General features: G+C 42.0%; 1 protein-coding gene across 1 annotated transcript; it reads left to right on the top strand.

Moving 5' to 3' along the window:
• Positions 1–243: 243 nt before the first annotated feature.
• Positions 244–19,832, top strand: LOC118415226 (visual pigment-like receptor peropsin). The gene is made up of 9 exons (XM_035819636.1): positions 244–488; positions 7,257–7,413; positions 11,658–11,771; positions 14,935–15,114; positions 16,839–16,955; positions 17,326–17,561; positions 17,844–18,016; positions 18,630–18,774; positions 19,155–19,832. Exons 2-9 carry the CDS (start codon positions 7,269–7,271, stop codon positions 19,452–19,454), a joined length of 1,410 nt encoding a protein of 469 aa, XP_035675529.1. The 5' UTR covers positions 244–488; positions 7,257–7,268; the 3' UTR covers positions 19,455–19,832.
• Positions 19,833–20,770: the final 938 nt, after the last annotated feature.

Below are 20,770 nucleotides of genomic sequence, written 5' to 3'. Positions count from 1 at the left end.
TAAAAACTGGTGGATCCAGTTGAAACGTCTGACCGTTTCCGAAAACCATATCCAGTTGCTTGAGTAACTACTTTTAGGCATTTCCATAGTTTTTTTTAAAGCCGTCCCAATTGATGAGAAAAGATAACGGATACAACCCGCATGTCGTCTGCTGCTAATTTATAGTTGAATGTACACCCCACTTGATAATCATCTGGAGCACCCCTTACACTGTGAGTTCCCTGACGTCACACTTTAATCCCCCTCATACCTTAGTGTGTTAGCTCTATCAGGCTGACTGCACTGGCTTTCAGTGTCAAAGAGAGAATAATTTGCCTGGGGAGTTTTGCTATAGCTACTAGAGGGTTTGACCGGCATCGCGGCCACAGAGGGGGGATGATATAGATAACATTGCCGCTATTTCGCGTGGACTGGCTTTTTTCAGTCATAACAAGGATGTCGCAGTGGTGGTGCAGGTAGCAGAAAGGCCCTATCGCCCAGTGTGATCGGTAAGTGAGAAATATACAATTTGTCTTCAAGTAAACATCGTCAGTTCGCTACAGTCTCTTCGCTACATGACACAAGTCATTTTGTTACATTTGAATGTTATTTCTTTATGTAGCTTAATAGTATTAGAAAGTGTATTCATATATTTAATTACGTATCTATAGATGTCAATTGATGAAATCATGCCGAAGCTATCCTTATGGCACAACAGAGTGAATAATTCTTGTGTAGGCCGCGTACCATGCTATTCCTATTATTCGACGTCACACCAAAATATTACAGGACCGAGAATTCCTGGCTAAAACGCCGGCGTTTCGTTCATACATGCAAATAGATTAACGAGTTACGCGTACAAAAAGCCCGGAACGTGGTACAATTTTTGGGGCCGCAAGGAGCTCCTAGTCCGCCGAAGATTTTCATACCGCGATGCACGCCTTCGTTCAAAAGCAATGTACCATCCAAGAGTCGTTTCCTGCGTAGCGTTTCTTCCCTGGCAATATTTTACATTTGCACGGGATGAAACCCAACAGTACGTGAAAATATAGGCTTGCGGTTCTTCTGGGTTGAAATGTATAGAATGCCAAGACTAGCTTGCAATTGAGGACTCCAAGTCCCTGAGTGAAGGATGGATGGGTGCGTGTTTTTGTATGGTGTTGCTTTACATCTCTTCCTCCGGCAATGTTTTTGATTTCCTCCGAATGAAACCAAACGAAAACATAAAAAGATATCAGCTTGAGGACTGAAGAACCTTAAGCCTATATTTTTCACATTGCCTGCGTCCCTCAAGAAGAACCTGTTCTGTCATGATATGGCAAATATGTTGGACTTTTTCCGACGGAATATAAGGTTTGGGATTGTAATTATAATATTCCCTTCTTGCTATGCCTGGTAGGACAGAGGTCTCAGTGTTTGACCCTGTGGAACCCAGATGTTGAGAAATGATAGTAATGAGGTATTAACGCGTGGGGTAATTGGTTGCAAGTTGTCGACGCATTCGAGAATATCCACCCATACGTTGGGCCACATTCTCGTCGCTAGACACAGAGTGACGTTTCGTCGAGTTCTTAAATCGTCTTTCTTTTAAGTGTTGAAAAGTGTCATTTATTTCGACAATTGAATGATGTTCCTCTGCTTCTTGGCACATTTCATTTAGTATGCTCTGCTATTGCATGGATGAGGTGCAATAGATTTACATTTTGTTTATACTTTCCGATCTATACTTTCAACATTTTTCTAAGATTATTCATGCTGTATATTGTAGGCTGTCTGCATTTTGACATATTTGATACATTGACCGTCCTCCTAGTGCGCTGACATAACAAAATTCTACTCACTGAGGTCATGTCGTGTTCATCGCCAGCGTTATCTCAACATGATCATATCACAGTCCTTTCTGGTAACATATTGCAGACCTCACAATTGTTTTAAATGTAATGTCAAAATAGATCTCAAAACCATCATACTAGGTCATAAAACAGATTATCCATTCAAAGTATCCGATACCTAAGTCACAATTAATTTATTGATTACTATAGAAAAATATGTCATATTCAAAAACTGGTGCAGAAACCAAAGTAAGGCAAATCAGACTGGTAACATATACAGATCCTTTAAAGCTGACTGCTTTTTGTACCTTAGCGATGTTCAGAAACAGCACAGAATTGTCCTGTCACGCTTGTGATTAATATTTTTATTGCACTGTTGTGATTACCTCCATGAAATATCATGGCATGGAGGTTATATTTTCTGTTATGTGTCTCTGTCTGTGTAGATGATTACTCAAGAACGGCTGGATGGATTGGTTTCATACTTGTTGTGTTGGTGGGGTGTGATGAAAGCTCGAATCGATGAGATTTTGGGAGCCGTATCTGTCGTTATAATTGATGTAATAATATCAGAAATCACCCCTATATTTGAGATATATTGGTACAGGCATCGTGCTTTATGTGTTTGTTAATGGACTTAAAGGTACCGGTGCAATGGTCTAGTGGGTAGAGTGTTCGCCTTGCATTCGGTAGGTCGTGAGTTCAAACCCCGGCCGAGTCATACCAAAGACTTTAAAAATGGTACATGCTTCTTTCTCTGCTTAGCACTCAGCATTCGGGAAAGAGTATGGAAGTTGAACACACACCACTACCAGTGGACTAGCCCCCTGCTGTAGTGATTGCGTTGTGTGGCCCAAGGGCTACTGAAACGGAGATGGGCGCCGCCCTATGCGCCATCAGGCGCGGGAAGGAACTTTGACTTTGAATGGGCTTAGCTCCAAGCAGATGGTGAGGTGACAGCTGTTTGGGGAACCCCGAGTTTTTTAATATGATAATTAGTTTTATTTATGTCTGCTTAGGATATCATGGAGATGTGAAGCGTAAGTACATGTATAATTGTTAGAAGTTGAGGTACATTTAGCGGTAATGCTTAACAGGTATGGATGTCTCACGTACTGTACTGCTGATTTGAGTGACATGGTGATTAAGATGCCATTAGGTCCTCTCATCTGGGTTGGGTGTCAGAAGTTTTATGGGAGATACAGATGTTCTGATTTTGTTACGATAAGGGACAGTTGTTAGTTGTCTCTTTCGTAGCCAATGGTACTTGTTTTTTAGCAGACGGGGTTGGCGCCAAGTATTCATCTTACAGTTGGTGTAGGGCTGTCAGAGGAAAGTGTGCATGTCGTTTTTGTACCGTGTGAACAGCTGATGTTATGACATATTGGTGGAAAATCAAATCACCATCTGACTAAAGTTGGCCACATCCCTTCTTCTTTCTGAGTTTCCCAACTTCCTCCCACCACACAGCTCTGAGGCACATAGTCGAACCTCTGAATAATGCTGACAACCTTAGACATTTTAAATGCCAAACATCAAGCTTAAGGAACACCACGCTACCATATGCCGTCGACCTCTTAAACGCACATTACACAATTAAGTGTCACATTTTGATAATTACTAATCAGATGGACATCCTCTGTGTCATTAAATAAATACACCACTACTTTCCCATAACATTTATATTATATAACCATTACTCTCAAATACAACCGACTATAAATATACATACCATCCACAAAAAAGCAATAAATATTTCATGGAGGTATGAGGTCCCCGAACTCTAGTTTGTAATGTTTTGTGATTTGTTGAATAAAGCCTGAAAAAAAATTTTTAAAAATAAAACATATTGCAGACCTTTAATTCTATAATGAGTTGGCACCGTTTCCCAACAGTTATTTCAACATTCGCCATCCGTTTTTGTTCAGAATAGGCCTCGAGGCCTTTGGTCACAAAAAGTTTTCGTAGTCTTCAGGAAGAAGTCTGTGTGTGGAAAGGCGTCTAGACGTCTAGACAAGTATGTGTTTGCTAATGATGTTCAGAAGTCTCTGTTATCTCGAGGGAGACCAGACAAGACAAGTGTAACAAGTACTTATCATCCACATTATCTCGAGGGAGACCCGACAAGACAAATGTAACAAGTGCTTATCATCCACATTATCTCTCGAGGGAGACCCAGCAAGACAAATGTAACAAGTGCTTATCATCCACATAGCTTGTGGAAATATTCAAGCAAACGCTCCTCGAGCTCAAGGAAGTCAATGAATAAAGATGAAAGTAACTAAGATGAATAACGGGGGCCGCCCTAAGATGCCCACTTTTTTACGCGCTCGAACTCACGGCGCTCCATCACTAGTTGCCAAAGAGTGGTCATTTGATCAATGAATTTTTAACACATTCATCTAGAGACCATATTTGAATAAGGAAGGCATCCTTACTGTTCATGGACCCTTCACCCTCCGCGTTACAACTGGCAAACACCGAGGACGTTATCGTGGATATAAATTCCGATTTTGAGCCGCATTAGACAATGCGCCCTAACTTGCCCCGCTTTTGGAATTTGCTCTCTTCGGAAGCTGGAGACCAATTTAGACAAGCATAAATAAAAATTCTAATTTTATGATGAGCTTTCTTTTGACAGTAGAATTGTGATTGTGTGTGCTTCTTGTCTCCCGCAAGGAGGGCTAAATCTTTCACAATCCAGGTCGTGTTTTCATGGGAAATGGGCGAAATGCACTGAATGCGGCGGCCCGACTAACAAAATCATTACGAAAAACGACAACGCCAAAATCACACAAAAAACTCTGTGTATGTATTGGAAAACATATTCGACATCACTCTGTGAAGTTTCATTTTTATAGACGGTACGAATCATTTGTTAGAGTAACAAATCTTTTGGGCGTTCGCTCGTCTGCCACCTGCGGGGCCACGCTCTCTGCGGAAAACAACTGCGGTGATGCTTATGTTGTTTTTTTCTATGGCCGGTCTTCTACTCAACAAACATTTGAAGACCAATATTTGTAGTGTTTTGTGAAGCTTTATTTCTTATGTGTATGACAGTTGTGTGGCTTTTTTTACTGGTTGTTTATTTATAATGGGCACGAGCCACCAATACCTAGTAACAAGTGACCACAGTGATTCGGCGCTACCAACATTATTGTGAAAATTCTGTCTTCAAAAAAAAGGGAAGTGAATATGTGTACAAAAAAATTTAATAGAAAAAAAGCTGTTTGTTTGGACTTGGTTTATTTACCTTTCTAATCACCATAGTCAGTGGCAACAAACACGGCGTACTTATGCATAATAAGATCAGCAAAAAATCCGGGCATCTTTAATAGGGCAGGGGGCATCTTAGGGCGGCCCCCGTTATATTGGTAGTCTCCTATTGAGGTATCGTACATCAAAGCAAAACTTTCGTTCTTAATGTTTCGCTCGTTGACAACCCCAGGTTTTGACAAATCAGAACTAAAGAAAAAAATATGCAGAATCAATATGGGAGGTGGGCGAAATCGCTAGTTATTTGGCACCCCTTGGGAGGGGGCGATATCTCCAGCGGGGCGGGCACTGACACCAACCCCTTCCCTACGGTAAATGCTGCCGTAGACCCTTGTTGACGGTAAAGACTGCCGTAGACCCTTGTTGACGGTAAAGGCTGTGATAGACCCTTGCTGACGGTAAAGACTGCCGTAGACCCTTGTTGACGGCAAAGGCTGTGATAGACCCTTGTTAACGGTAAAGACTGCCTTAGACCCTTGTTGACGGTAAAGACTGCCTTAGACCCTTGTTGACGGTAAAGACTGCCGTAGACCCTTGTTGATGGTGAAGACTACCGTAGACCCTTGTTGACAGTAAAGACTGCCGTAGACCCTTGTTGACGGTAGACCCTTGTTGACGGTAAAGGCTGCCGTAGACCCTTGTTGACGGTAAAGACTGCCGTAGACCCTTGTCGATGGTGAAGACTGCCTTAGACCCTTGTTGACGGTGAAGGCTGCCGTAGACCCTTGTTGACAGTAAAGACTGCCGTAGACACTTGTTGACGGTAAAGACTGTCGTAGACCCTTGTTGATGGTAAAGACTGCCGTAGACACTTGCTGACGGTAAAGGCTGTGATAGACCCTTGAATTCTAAATATGATTTTTGGGATATATATGTATGGTTTTGGGGATATATGTATCCAGTTTTATTGCCCCTGATATTATTTTTTCTATGAGAAAATATAGCACTTTGGTACATTCCACTGCAGTGAATCTATGTTTTATGTGCATAATGATTAAAGCTACAAACTCACGTTTGCACTACTTGATATCTTCTAAATGATCTGTAGCTGTTAGAGGATAATTGTTTTCATCTAATTAAAAAATATCATTTTTTAACAAGTAAAGATGACAAGGGGCAATTTGGGGGCTATTTTTGTTAAGACAAAACTGGAATAATACACTTTTAGTCACAGTCCCATTATGTGCACGCCTGGCGTTAGTATGTAAAGAAAAACTCGGTCTTCGTACACAAAGGATAGTTGGAGTCAGACAACTGACAGGCGCGCTAAATATGATGCCGAAAATATTTTCAGGACCGAGACCGCAAACACCACATTTTGTTACTAGGGCCTAAGATCAAATAAAAGCTCCCGGCTTAGAGCTTTATTTCCACTGCTGATGCCGGCTTTTCTAGTGATGAAAGCGACGACCATTTAGCACAGGATCTCCAGTGATTAAGCCATGTTCAGAACTGGAAACATGTGCTGAAAAAGGAGGGCGAGGTTTTCGTTGTTTAATGTACAATATATTGCTCAAATATTTCATGTAGGGATGAGGCCTCCGAACTCTTGTTCCACCTTTTATTTTTACACAGGGGCATTTCCACTCGAAAATATATACATGCATTCATATTTTCGACTACTGTATCACGTGTACGACACTTTAGCTCAGACCAAACAACGAATCACCGTTATTGAAAGTCTGCCCTGTAGAGGAACTGTCAGGAAGATACTGAGGTTCTGAAATGTCCGCTTGACGCTGTGTGTCATATAGCCGCTTCCTGCTGCATGGATCTGTATTGAGATCTACGTAAGTGTTGTCAAAGCTACTAGAAAACGAAACTCATTTCTATTTGATTCTTAAGCCGCAGGTAGGCTGTAAACATTCTTCTTATCGCATAGGATTGACGTCACAATTTCCATGGCAACTTGTGTAATATTAATCTGAAAATGTTCATCTAACTTGTACATGCGTAGGTGCTATATTCACGTCTTCTGTTAACGAACACCTACTGGTTATTCATATGATTAAAAGCGTTCGTTGCGGCGCAGAAAAGGGCAATTAAAACACAGCTCCATCTATGTAGCGTCTTTCACGGTCCGTCACATCCACTAATGATGTGGGATGCGTAACGGTTAGTAAGAGGCTTGGGCTGTTAATGACATACTCGCTTTATTTTCTCGAACAGGACGTGTCAAAAATGTTCAACAACAGCGATGGCAGCTCCAGTTCTAATGACACGCTGTCCCTGTGGCACTACGATGGGGAGTTCCTGGATAAATCTCACATTCAACCTCTGACAACGCTCGGCTACCTGGGGACTGCCGTCTACCTGACCATCCTAGGTAAGTTCATCAAAAAGTCTTCGCTGAGCTGCTTCTTCTTCTCTAAACCTGTTGCGATGTTTTTGGTGCTCACACTTTGCCCCTCTGATTTTAAGATGTTGACCCTGATTTTAGATTTTAAGAAATAAATTCTCCTTATTGGCTGGCAGACATACAGTACATTTACACGTATATGTAGTACGCCATGTGCAAATGATATTGCGTCCACTGGATTTAGATTATAAGAGGCGAGAATAAGCTGTACTACGGTTTATTAAACAAGACGGTCACTATAAATTGTACATGTAAATCTGGGGATTGTTTAATTGTAAAGTATTAAAACTGGTGCTACTGGACATAATCATATGGTTTTTGATTATGTAAGCTGACGTCTGTCAAAAGTCTTAGATGCGGATTACATTGTTCATTACAATAGAACCAAATTGTACATGAGGTGTGTGTGAGTAACTGGGTAACTGGAGATACATTGCACAAAAATCAAACAACTGAATAAGATCGTTAACAAGACTCTTCTCCATGATGATAAGGAATGTTATGTAATGTTTATACGCTGGTTCTGACAGTTCCTCATACTATATTACCACCTGCCCTATATGACTCGTGCACAGTTTATTTATGGATGAAGACAGTGAACGCTCGCGGTCTAAAATGTCAGGCCCTATTTACAGATCTTACCTAGTCGTTTGACCTAAATACACATGTGTGTACACATTAGGCTGTGTATTTAAAACTTCAATCGACAACACAAAGAAGCGTACAGCAGCTTGAGATGAAGCCATCTTATTCGTGGAAGTAAAAAGATACCTCTATAACGCTTGGTCAATAAATGTATCACATCAAAATGAAGGATAAATCGCTGCCTCCAAGCAAACATGAAGGCGCCCCCTTGTCTTGTTTTCCGACGCACCTTAAGATTTGCTTTGCCCTATCCTCTCTGTGTGGGGGAGCTTAAGTCTATGGGACGCATGTGACAGATAAAACCCGTTCAAGTCGGTACTTGTGGACTTAATCATAATCACCTGGGACTATATACCACTACCATATCAAATGTAGTTGGATCAAAGTGGCCTGGGTTTATGTAAGCGGAAACGGGAAAAACATAAATTTTTATAACAAATCAAATGAAGGAGTGCCTAGAAAAAAGTCGCAAAGGATCTTGTAGAACTTTGTGTTTATCATTGCACTACAGTCCTTATCGTGAGCTCATTAGTTGCCTTGGTGCGTTAGGTTAGCCCGTAATTGTAGGCCAAGATAACAGGAGAGCCATGGGGCATTGAGTCAGTGATACTTATTACCTGGTTTACCCGCATACAGCAGATTACGGTTTACCTGCATACAGATTCGGTTACTCTTTTGGTGACATCGATACATTTAGTTACCGCGCGCTGCTTCGTTTTCAGGAGCCTGGATGCCTCATCAAAGACTCCAAGCCATTAATCATTGCACTAAAACTCCCCAAACGTTCCGAATGCAAGTCCATCAATTAGGACATTCTACCATAAAAATTTAAATACAGAAATCTTTCCGCAATAAGAGGTGATACTCACATGCTACCGCCGACAAACCACGGTTTGACACAGGCATTACTTGCGAGCAGAGAAGTGCTAATATCTGAGTCATCACAAAAGAAGTGAGAGAATTTTTATGGAAATCATAAGCTACATCCTCTTTAGAGATAGGTTTTCTTAGTTTTTTTTTTTTTCGAACAAACGAATATATATATATATATAGTAAGGCAATGAAGGTGAACCCGACACTCTGGTGCTAGGATAGCATTGTCGAAACTTGTCATGTGGACATATTCCACAGCAGCTTTCCGAATACACTACTCTGACATGAAGCAGTATTTCCAAATAACCATGAACTGTCTAAGTCGTCACGGGCAAGGATGACCCTGTGACTCAACTGGTTACAGCTTCACAGTTTAGCTTCTGGTTCCAATCATAGATGTGCAAAAGATAGGTGTGACAGGTCCTTCTGTGAAATATAACCAGCTGCTGCCGCGCCGCGTGCCTGCGAAGCTGGTGTGTTATGCCGAAGGGCGGTTATACCGGCTATATGGATACAGGTATCGATACAGATACAGAATCAGTAGGAACTTAACGTTCTCTGTTTTCGTTTTCAGTTTTTGTTTCGGCCCTGACCAGCTGTGCCCCACCAGTCCTTCCTACGGTGGTATGGATAGTGGAATTGAAGAAAAATACCGGGAGAATAATTGATCAGACGGCGGGAAGGGTAACATTCCCCCCTGCGCTGGCAACTGTTACCCTATGGTAGCTTATTAACTCTGCCTGGAAAATTATTCTCCCCAAAGCCATCGTAGTTAGTCTGGTACAAACCTCTGTATAACCCATTCTCCCGCAGAGTTTCCTTGGCCTATGCAAAGTGAACCAAGTGGTCCTAAAAATGGATCTTGTAATGTACATTAGCTTCCCGATAGACTTTCTATAGGCCACACAAACACTCGGAGGATCTGCCTTTCGCCGCAACACCGCAGCTTAAAAGGGACAGGATGTGCTCTGGTACCTTAAACTAGTTTTGATACTTCCTGCTTGAAAGCTCAATTGACCCCTGAAAGGAGTTTGAAGGCTCAATTGACCCTTTAGACCACCTAGACTAAGTAAAAGCCATGGCGATTCTTAGAATATCTGCTGTCAGTCACAAAGGCACAGAGGGTATAGAAAGTCATGAGCATATTACTTACTTGTCAGGTCTGTTTGAAAAATGCTATGGAGGTTTCTCCACTAGTTTTCAATAAAACGTAGTCAAAGCAAAATGACCCAGAAAATTGTAGCGAGGCTATAGAACTCATAACATCTTTTCTACAACATCAGTTATGATGTAAGAAAGATCAACAAAATGTTTTGAAATTCAACATATTGACAGGATTTCTCAGTATTATTAGGTATATGAATGGAGTGAAGAAATGCTCCCTTTTTGGCTTTCATACACAATCTTGATCTGTACCATTGTCTGGGTAGGGGATGTCAACATCGTTGAGAAAAACTATTACGAATTGATGTTATCATCATTGCACAAAATAAGGGTCTTCGGTTTCCAGTTATATTACAGCAGATATTAGCACCATAACTCATGAAAATATTTCTTGATTGTACTGTACCTGTTAATATCAAGTGCCTCCTCCACGACTCAAGTAGCGTTCTATAGACAGTTGTGTGACAGCTTGCGATCGTGCTGCCTTCTTTGCAGTCTGAGAATACCAGAATACCAGAATTGATTGCACAGGCAGCCAGTGTTTGTATATCAGGCCGGGGTTACTGGGTCAATGTGGTAATTGCTTTATGTTATTTCCGTTCAATCTGACTTGTGAAGTGTTATGTACAACCAAACTTCAAGCCTTTATCTATTGCTTTTCGAGTATACTGTGACTACAGTGACTTAGCCCAGCCCCCAGCACCCGTGTAGACGACATGCATATGGCAATCAGCTGTAGACTAAACCCTGGTAGTTTGCAATAGACTAATGTATTGGTCAGTGATGTTATGGCACAATAAACCTCTTTAAAATAAGGTCTTTGATTTTGCTTTCAATTGGACACCATTGCACACCTGGCGATAGTCCCTGAGTCCGTAAACTGACTAAAATCGCCCTCCTAGTGGCCGGCCTTACAGTTGCCACCACTTAGGAAGGGTCATTAAGCCCATTGTGTAAACACAGGCTACTGACTCCGGAACCCTGCAGTAGGTTTGTCCTTGGTGCTGAATCTATCGTGATTTAGCTAGAAACGCCTGTCAGTCTGTCACCATTCCTTTCCGGTTGTGTTAGTTTTGGGCAAGAGGCTTTCAGCGTGAAACTTCCTCTTGAGAAGTGGAAAAAGGAAGGGTGATGGCTTCGCGTCAGACATGCTACATTACGCCTTTGTGAGAGGGGTTGTAATGTGGCGAACGGGTCACTCCCAGAAATATTTCGTAAGTGGTTTTGTTAGAAGCATCGGTTGTCTATAAGTAGCCCCCCCCCCCCTCATTTGCACCGGTGGAAGATTCTCGTCAGATCTCATGCGATAAAAGGAAAGACTTGCTTTTGACGGGTTGAAGGTCACAAGCCACAGATTACCCCACAGAACTGTATGTTTACCAGAGAAATTGGTTGCAAAGACGTGACTACACATGTATCGGAAAATTGCATTTAAACCACAGAAATTGAATTACGGACAAACTCAATGTAGCTATGATCGGTAAATATTCAATTTACATTATTTCTTTCTCCGGTGCTTTCTATGAAAGGTTCAATCGCCACGCTGGGGAATGGCTCTGTCATCGCTGTTTACATCCGTCAGAAAAAATTCCGCTCCAAACCGCACAACATCCTCATCCTAAACCTGGCGGTCAGCGACCTCGGTAAGCATGTTTTAGTCATCACCACTATCGCCACGTTTCAGGATTTCCTGAGACGGGCCGACAGCTGGGTTCTCCTCTGTCTCGTGTCTGTCGCCAGCAGTTGTGTGCTCGCATATTCACAACCCATGTCTGCTTGCACAATTAAGGTCTCGATGTATTGTCCCCCTCCACGTTTAATCCCGTTAATTGGTTGTGTGTTGTATGTACGTGCTGTGTGATGTTGAACAAGGCAGAATCCCTATGGTGCAGGTCTTTCTCTTCTCTTCAACTAGAGATTCACATGAGACTCGTTACGTAAGGATAAGTTTTCATAAGTCATTGCCGTGGAAAATAACCATGAAGTCGTTTTTGAAAATGTCCAACATAAATGTACAACACGACATTATACAACGTATGGTGAATACCAGCTCCGTCAATTAGACGCCTTTAGACACTTTAAAATGCGAGCCTCGTGGGCTAACTAATGGCCACTTATCCTTGAGATGGGAAATCTGCCAGACAGTACATTAGTATGTTTTTTCTTTCGTAAGAAATAAAGGATGAGGACGATGTTTGCTATTCAGAACTCGATCACGTTAAACTTCATGAATCCACCGCATTCATCGAAAAGAGTAGGGCCTAGGGGTCCTTCCCGGTTTGAGTGGTTCAGAACCTACAGTGTTATTGCCTCTCCACACCCTTGCTACATACGTATTGAGGTCACATGGAACGGCAGCCGCTCCAGACTCTTGCCTATTGTAAGCTCCTCTTAATTCAGCCCCAGACTGCGAAGAAAGAGTAGTCTACCCACCAAGTAACAATAACAAAAATGGTGGTTACGAACTACTTGAGAATTGACGTGGATTTTGACAGTCAAAGTCAAAGATGTTGAGATCAAGCAACAAGGTAGACAGTATTCATATTCTCTTACAGTCACGAAGTTTGGCAGGGAATCTTGTCATTCTTCACAAAGGGGAAGGCCTGACAAAACGTCTGTTACTGATTCTGGGCGTATTCTGCTTGTCTGACTGTAATTGGCTTCTCGAAGGACATTTTGTATGAAAGCGAAGGAGTTTGTATGAAAACTCAAGTTTTCTGCCAAAAGGTACAATGCCTGAGAATTGGTAAGAACGCCTCCTGAGTATACCTTAATATTCGTCGCTTTGTGGCAAAGAACGTTAATCTCCCCCCATACAAACCCAGGACAATGATGATTGCGTACTTGGTTCAAGAGCAGCATCTAATCCTTGATGACTGTTAATGGTTCCACAGGGAATCTTTTGTCATGTTATAAACATATCATCCGAGAGGCTTGAGACGGAACTGTCTCCACACATTAGTTTTGCAAGGCGCGAAAGCGGATGGCAAATGTTGGCAATGCACGAAACTGTAAGGGAAGTTTTCGAAACAAAATTAACTAGAATTCCACGAAACACATACATTCGCCAAATAATCAAAGCTTAGTATGGAGAGTGCCTTTATCATTCATGCGTACAAGGTGGCTTAAATAGTTAACGAAACATGTTCCAAAAGTATTGACGGAAAGTATCAACAAAAACGTCTACACTTTGTCCATCCAAACCGAAAAGTTGTGCCACAAAGCAGAGATACATGTAATTACGTATTCAAGTCTCGAAATAAAGCTATGACCCATCCCTTATAGTCGTTGAAACAAATCCAATATAATCTAACATCAACAAACTGAATCAAAATAACCTATTCCGTGAAAACACTGGGACACCTGTCAATACTGTAAGTCATACAAAGGGACTGTAAAATGAGCAAATATGTGCACTGAATCAAAATAACCTATTCCGTTATTCGCAGCAAGAATACGGAGGATGATACTCAGGCTACACCTCATATGGAATGGAGACGCTAGATGCGTGTGGCGTACAATTCATTTTTTTTTCGAAAAATTCCAAATATTCGGCGGAAGGATGCGTAGCAACAGACTTTCATACGGACCTCTAACGGCCTCGACAATGAATAAATGAATGAAAGGCCTTTATTGTACATTCATGCCTCGACGGGCAAGGTACAGGTCACCGATGCAAACATATGCAGAAAAGCATTAAGATACAATTTAACTACGTATTTGAAGGCGCTACGCTAACAGGATGGTCAACATCTTCTCGTTGTGCTCACGTGTGAACCCACACTTAGACAGCCCCACCCTGCGATATATACGTCATTGACGCGCTCCATGACGTGCGTGTTAAAGTATAGGTTCATAGAAGCTACTGGACCGCATGTCCTGCGGCAAGATACTTAAAGGAGTGACAAAAACGGAAGGGAGAGTGGGAGTTTCTCAATCCTGGTAGTGCACTTTTCACAGTTGGCAGTCTTTTCTCCGAATTTCAGAATATTCTAGTGCTTGTGCAAAAGATTTTTTTAGAAATACACGAGAGTTGAACTTCGACAAATTTCTTTGATATAATATAGCAGGATTGAATATTTATACGGTAACACTTCTAGGAATTTTAAATTGATCGGTAAGTCATCACATCCAGACCGGCAATGTCATGGTTACATCATGCTACATGATTGGATATTGTGTATGAATTCTATGAGAGTAGACAACCGTGTGTGTGTGTGCACGTGCTTTAGCTCGGTGTTTTGCCAGGCATCAATACTCTCGTTAGGTGGGTGTGGCAAGTAATAAATTACCCCACAAAAATCAGGAAGACCATGTTACGCAACTCAATTAGACATTCTAGACATGTTTATGAAGTGGCTTCTCCCAGACTTCGTGATAGATTTTCAAAGCAAGGATTTTAACTGGTGATTTGCTCCTAATTAAGTCAAGATACTTTACTACTTTTATCAAGAAGGTTATGATTTCGGGGCTGCATGTTTGTGTCTTTATATATGTACATTTGTATATACATGTGTATGTGTGTGCCTGTGTGTCGGCACAAGTCGAGATGTTATAAGTGAATCTTTGTGATACTTTGTATGCTGCTTAAGTGAAGAAACGATTAAATCTTGTGTACCTATCAGCTCTCCATAGTCCGGAGACCAGCCTTGTTAACCTTAATGCTGCTGACTTTTGTTACCAACGCCAGACTCCAGGCTTAGTGTTCCATTGTACCGCTGCAGGTTTTGATACCTCGTGTCCTGGACACGCAATGGTCGCGATTGTTTGTTTTATTCTTCTACTTTTTTTTCATACATTTTCCAGGTATCTCCATATTTGGCTACCCATTCTGCACGGCGTCCGGGTACGCTGGGTACTGGCTGTTCGGCGACACTGTGTGCCAGCTGTACGCCTTCATGTGTTATACACTGTCCATGAGCAGTCTCAACACCCTGGTCGTCATAGCCGGGTTCAGATACATCTCTCTCTGCCACCCGCAGTATGGTAAATACTCCTTTCCTTTCCGTTCTATAGACTGCTCTTGTTAAATTCTACAACAATTCTGTAACATACAGAATTATTAAAAATTGCTAAATTGTATCTAGTTGATGACCTCGGCCGAAATCCAAAAGAAGAAAAAAAGAACCATACCTACCTTCTGTATTTTGTTTAGGAATGAAAACATCGCTTCCTTTATTCTTAGGCTGAAACAACATTATGCATAACGTGAAGGTATGGTTGTTCTTTACAAACGATGAAAGTCACCTTCCCATGAAATTTCAGCCCTATCATGATTGTACACGCTTTGATAACTGTAATTCAACAGTACTCACAAGGAACGCAAACTGGAGTCTTGCCCTGTTTTGTAAAAGCAAGGAGCTTTTATCAGCTCCTTGGTAAAAGGTTGTTACCTATTCATCAATCAAAGCACAAAAGATTGTGAACGTGAATTTGTTAAGTTTAGTTCCCTGTCTATCAACAGCGCAGCAGGTGAAGAATTGAGAATACTTCTGCTTTAAGTGCTTTAACTTGGGTTCATGTGGAGAGTGTTTTAATCAGTGTAGTGCTGATTTCCAAGGGAGCCAGTATGTTATTTGAGTAAATAGGAATAAATGGCCTCCGTGATAACAGATGTATTATTATATGGGCGCCGTCTTATTGATCTGTACTTGCTGGGGAGTGTTGGTACTTTTCTTAATACCTTCGCCGAGAGGATTCTGCTTCCTTTTTTCGAAGAAAATTTCATGGAGGCATGAGGTCACTGAACTGTGATTGTGTCTTGTTTCAGTCACTGATAGCGCAGGCTCTCGCTCTCTTAATTAGATACTCCGATGGTTGTAATGAAAGGCGCTGGAGTTGTCTTTGAAGATAAACGCACAATTTTGTTTTTCATTTATTCATGGCCAGATATGTGATGAGTCTTGACTTTTCACCTGAAATGGTTAGATATAAATTGTGTAAACAAGCAATCGTCGCTCGTTAGAGGTAGTCAAAGACAGTGCAACTGTCGATGTCGATCCTTCGTGTCGCGGGCGGCAAGTCATAATAGTTATTGTCATTATTGCGGGCATACACTGGAAGAAGAAAGACATTATAAGCAATTGATGATGCCCATTGTGTGATCAAATCAGGAAAACACACGGGGAAGTGCAGACATCCATAAATTGTGCTTCTGTTGCCGTCGTTAGTGTTAACGAACCAATGAATCAATGTTGTCATGATCACATACGGTGAACATAGGTAGATATCCAGAACATAGCTCGGCCACAACAGGCTAGTATGGTGTGCTAGTACGAGGGCGAGTAAAAAATAATGCAATGGCTTTATAACAGGCTCATCTTTTAATTGAATGAGTTGAAATTTGATACAATTTTAAAGGCACATATCCTATTGGAATTGAAATATCTAAATTTGCTGCTCATAAATTTATGACTGACAGAGCTGATTTCAAGATGACCAAACCCTTCGAAAGAAGTAAACAACTGGACCCCCGCAGGCCTTTGCGGCAAATTGAATTGACCACATACCATTTAATTGCTTCTGACATCGTTGCTCTTCCTTCCAGGCTATAATCTGATATGTATGTCTTCGTTCCAATAGAATATTTTTGCTTTCATCATATTCTACTATAACAATTACAAAGACAGGTGGTGCAGCAGTACTTGCAACAGTGCTACTGTGCTATGTATTTTTTCATCGTGTATGTACGTACTTTTGTCCCTGTCCAGCCTACAGGTTGACCCACCACGTGACGGCGTTCTCCCTGATCGGCGTGTGGGTCTACAGCCTGCTGTGGACGGTACCGCCATTGGTAGGGTGGAGCAGCTACACCTACGAATTATTCGGTAAGAGCAGTTACCGGATATCTTATCATTCTCTTCCAGACTCCGGCCTGGCCGAATAGTAATAAGGGACTTTGGCCAAGTTAGGAATAAAGGTGTAGTAGGAGTTAACTGGCCTAGGATTGAAATGGCCGCCCCGCGAATAGACTGCAAAAGACTGGAATCCCATGGCAACTTCTTTGTCCCTATTCGGACAAATTCTTATCTTTTTCATCCAGCTGACACGTCTGCTTGAAGACTATATCTTTTAGTAATTACACAGTTTACTAAAACAACCTTTTGTCTTAATAGCCCAGGGAAAATTTGTACCCACTTTATTAAAATCAATATTCCTTTCCAGCCCTCTTCAAAGTTGAACATATCTTGTCTTCAGGTACGTCTTGTAGCATCAAGTGGACAGTAGAGAACACATCCGAGATGTCGTACGTGGTTGGGAGCTGTCTCTTCTGCTACCTCCTCCACCTGCTCCTCTTGGGCTTTTTCTACTACAAGGTTGCGAGGCGGCTGCGGAAGCTGAACCTGCGGGGTCAACACGCCATGCCGGCAGTCCGGGGGAGACGGGACTTTCTCACCAGCAGCAGGATGCAGTCGGAGTCCAAGGCCACTATGGTTAGATACTTAGTTATGTACACTGTACATAAAGGCGTGGTTGTATATGGTGAAAGTATTACGATAAATTTTTCTTGTTTCATAAGTTATCCAATTGTATATACAATGTTGTGTAAGTCCCTCCCAACGTACATGAGAAATAGGCAAGCTCAATGTCAAGCAGCTATACATTCAGCCTTACCAGCAGGTTTACAAAGTACCAAGGTAGCATGGTATACTTGGTATATTTCATTATACTGTAAATGATCATGATAAATTCATTGGAAACGATTTTTTTCTCAGATGTGTTTCCTAATGGTGATACTGTTCATGGTGGCGTGGACTCCCTACACCGTCTCATCCTTCTGGTCAGTCCTGGTGGAGGAGATCCCCCTAGCGGCCGCCACGTATCCGACAATGTTCGCCAAGTCGTCATGTGTCTTCAACCCCATTATCTACGCCATCGCTCACAAGAAGTAATTATGAGAACTACAGTTTGTATTGGAAGTGTGCTTATGAAGAATTGTTGACTCTTTCTTGTCATTGCACACAAGTACATCTTCCTATTCTTCATGTAAACTTCATGTATGATCTGGTATTCCCATGAACGTAAGGACACTTGAACCAAAGTAAGGCCAACGTCACATTTCCAACTCGGGGCCCGGTCGGGCTGTTTGTACTTTGTGGAAACGAAAAATAGAAATGTATACGTAAAGATATACACAAATAATGTTCACGCCTTGTGTAGTTTTGTGTCTTTTATATATATATCCTTTCCGAAAGCAGCCCGGCCGGGCCCGGTTTGGAAATGTGACGTAGGCCTTAGCATGCGTATATCACTGTCTCACTCATTTACAACCTTCAAATAATGTACTCAAAATGCACTCATTGATTTCCTTGCCATGAATCTAATTGTTTGTTTGTTTGTTTGTTTGTTTGAGTATATGGAGAAGGAGACCTCAAGCCAACCGTTCACACTTACGCCACATCTTCAGAAAAGACGCTGGAGCCGCATGTTCCCCGTTTAGGAACTTTATTCGAACCGACACACAACAGTTTGTTTATTTGTTTGTTTGTTTGTTTGTTCAGGTTCCGGACGTTCCTGTTCCAGACGTGTTGCCCCTGGCTGTACAGAAGGGTGGGTCTGTGCAAAAGCAACCCTTACCTGGAGCAGCAACGGAAGGACCGGCTGCGCAAACAGAAGGGACAGATTTTCTGTGTACAGTACACCAATGTTAGTCCTCGAGTCACTTTTGCATTTCGTATCTCCTAACAACTTATAACTAAATTTATAAAGCTGTCATGCGATAATAATAAGAATGTTATTGATTGATATTGAAAACTAGGGATACTAAAATCTAATCGTCTCAAGGTCACATTAAGACCTACCTACATATATCAAGACAATCCATCAATGCGTTCTCGAGTTATGCTGCTTTTCTACAACACACACACACACATACACACGAACGCACGCACGCACACATACACACGCACACACACACACACACACACACACACACACACACACACATACACAGAGAGAGAGTGTGAGAGAGAGAATGTGCAGTAGAATGTTATTAATGGTTCCGATCTCCTGTCATTTTCTAAAAGGGGAATGTCTACATCGGTCCCCATGGATCACGTGGCTGCTGGTCAGAAGACGGAAGTGGTGATGGGGGAAGCAGTGGGCGGTGCCACTACCACAGGGCGAGTGGGTCCGTCTCCACACTCCGGGTAGACAACCTGGCCAGGCGACCGCATGCGGGTAACGCACCGAAGACACTACACCCGAAAGGAAGGAAGTACACGGTGCAAGCGCAGGTAGAACCGGTACCAAGAACGGACAACGACTCGTCTAGTAGCGAGGACTCCGTTCATGACTTGTCCTGTATTGACTTCACAGTGTTGTAGAGTGTTGAGTAAGCTGGAATCATGATTGTTGCTTGGGACTACTTAGGACAGCTCTTCAGCACCAGGGCCAACGTGTCCCTGGTGAGATTTTACCGTAGTGCCCCTGGGAAGACTTTGAGTGGCCTAATGGAGCCTTACAATGGGCGAGGAAATGAGGTAGTCTCTACCAGACTGACTACGCTGGCTGTGATAGGGAGAATAATTTGCCGGGAGAGTTTTACTACTAGAGGGTATGGCCTGCCGCGCAGGGGGAACAAAAAACCTTAGCATGGACTGACTCCCTTGGCCAATTTCCCGATTTCTTTTACAAATCCTACGATCCCCGTATCCCCATGCCTGGTGGAGGCTTGAAGGCATTCCTTATGGGAGATTGATAGCCAACTGGGTGTGCTTAACACAGGAAACTGTGTATTAAAGGTCTACATCACACACTGCCAAACGACGCTAAATTTTTTTTATCACAGTGAATCACAGTAATTTGTTTTATGATCATTCAGTTGTTGTCGCAGTGATGACAGTTGTTATATTGTGCAGATGAATTCGTTCGTACTTGTGATTTTCTGGGACGACTATAGCTCTTTCACTGCAAGGAGTTACATATACAATCTACATATGTAAAGTTGTTGTTCATGATTGTAGTGAACTTGCCAGTCGTAAAACTTTATCTTTCGATAATAATGTGTGCGTTGATCGATGGATGTAGAGTTGTTCTGATATGTTTAATTGTGACTTATACGGTTTGACGTGGTTTGTCTGTTAACTTTCTTTGTCTGTGACTTTCCGACGACTGCATGGCCAAAATGCACTGTTTTATACAACTTCTATCACTGTACGAGGCAGCTATCCACAATTATACATTTTGTGACACAATCTATTATAAACGATCACTTGTTGAGCAATTCAATCATATATCATTTGAATAGTTATTCATTCAATTATATAATGTATTCAACAATATTGTAACCAACATGGTGTTGTTATCAACGTGGTTTCGAAAGATATTTCAATCAGGTTTGTTCATATGTTGGAATAAATCATCAACTTTATCATCGTCAAAATTTGCCCACTAAATTATCAAGCTGACAAGAAGCAAGATTTGTACGCGCAGTGCATACTAGGGCTGGGTACCGGTACAGAACATTCAGGTCCAGGTCCGGTTCAGGTCCAAAGGATCAGGTCCAGGTCCGGACCTGAACCTGGACCTGATTCAGTATGACTCATGCCAATAATCCATTTCACTACAAAGAAATGTGTTTGGTGGGGTATTAGACTTACACTGGTGTTTCAAAATCCTACAACGCTAACTGCACCTATGC

This window comes from Branchiostoma floridae, chromosome 5 (assembly GCF_000003815.2).
Source record: "Branchiostoma floridae strain S238N-H82 chromosome 5, Bfl_VNyyK, whole genome shotgun sequence".
Classification (NCBI taxonomy): Eukaryota; Metazoa; Chordata; class Leptocardii; order Amphioxiformes; family Branchiostomatidae; genus Branchiostoma; species Branchiostoma floridae.
This window is presented reverse-complemented; position numbering and strand designations above follow the sequence as displayed.

Bases quoted from the DNA above. Each gene is read 5' to 3' on its own strand.
- LOC118415226 (XM_035819636.1), top strand. From the start codon at position 7,269: ATGTTCAACAACAGCGATGGCAGCTCCAGTTCTAATGACACGCTGTCC. The intron at 7,414-11,657 runs GTAAGTTCATCA...TTTCTATGAAAG, and splicing joins CGTCTACCTGACCATCCTAG to GTTCAATCGCCACGCTGGGG. The intron at 11,772-14,934 runs GTAAGCATGTTT...TACATTTTCCAG, and splicing joins CCTGGCGGTCAGCGACCTCG to GTATCTCCATATTTGGCTAC.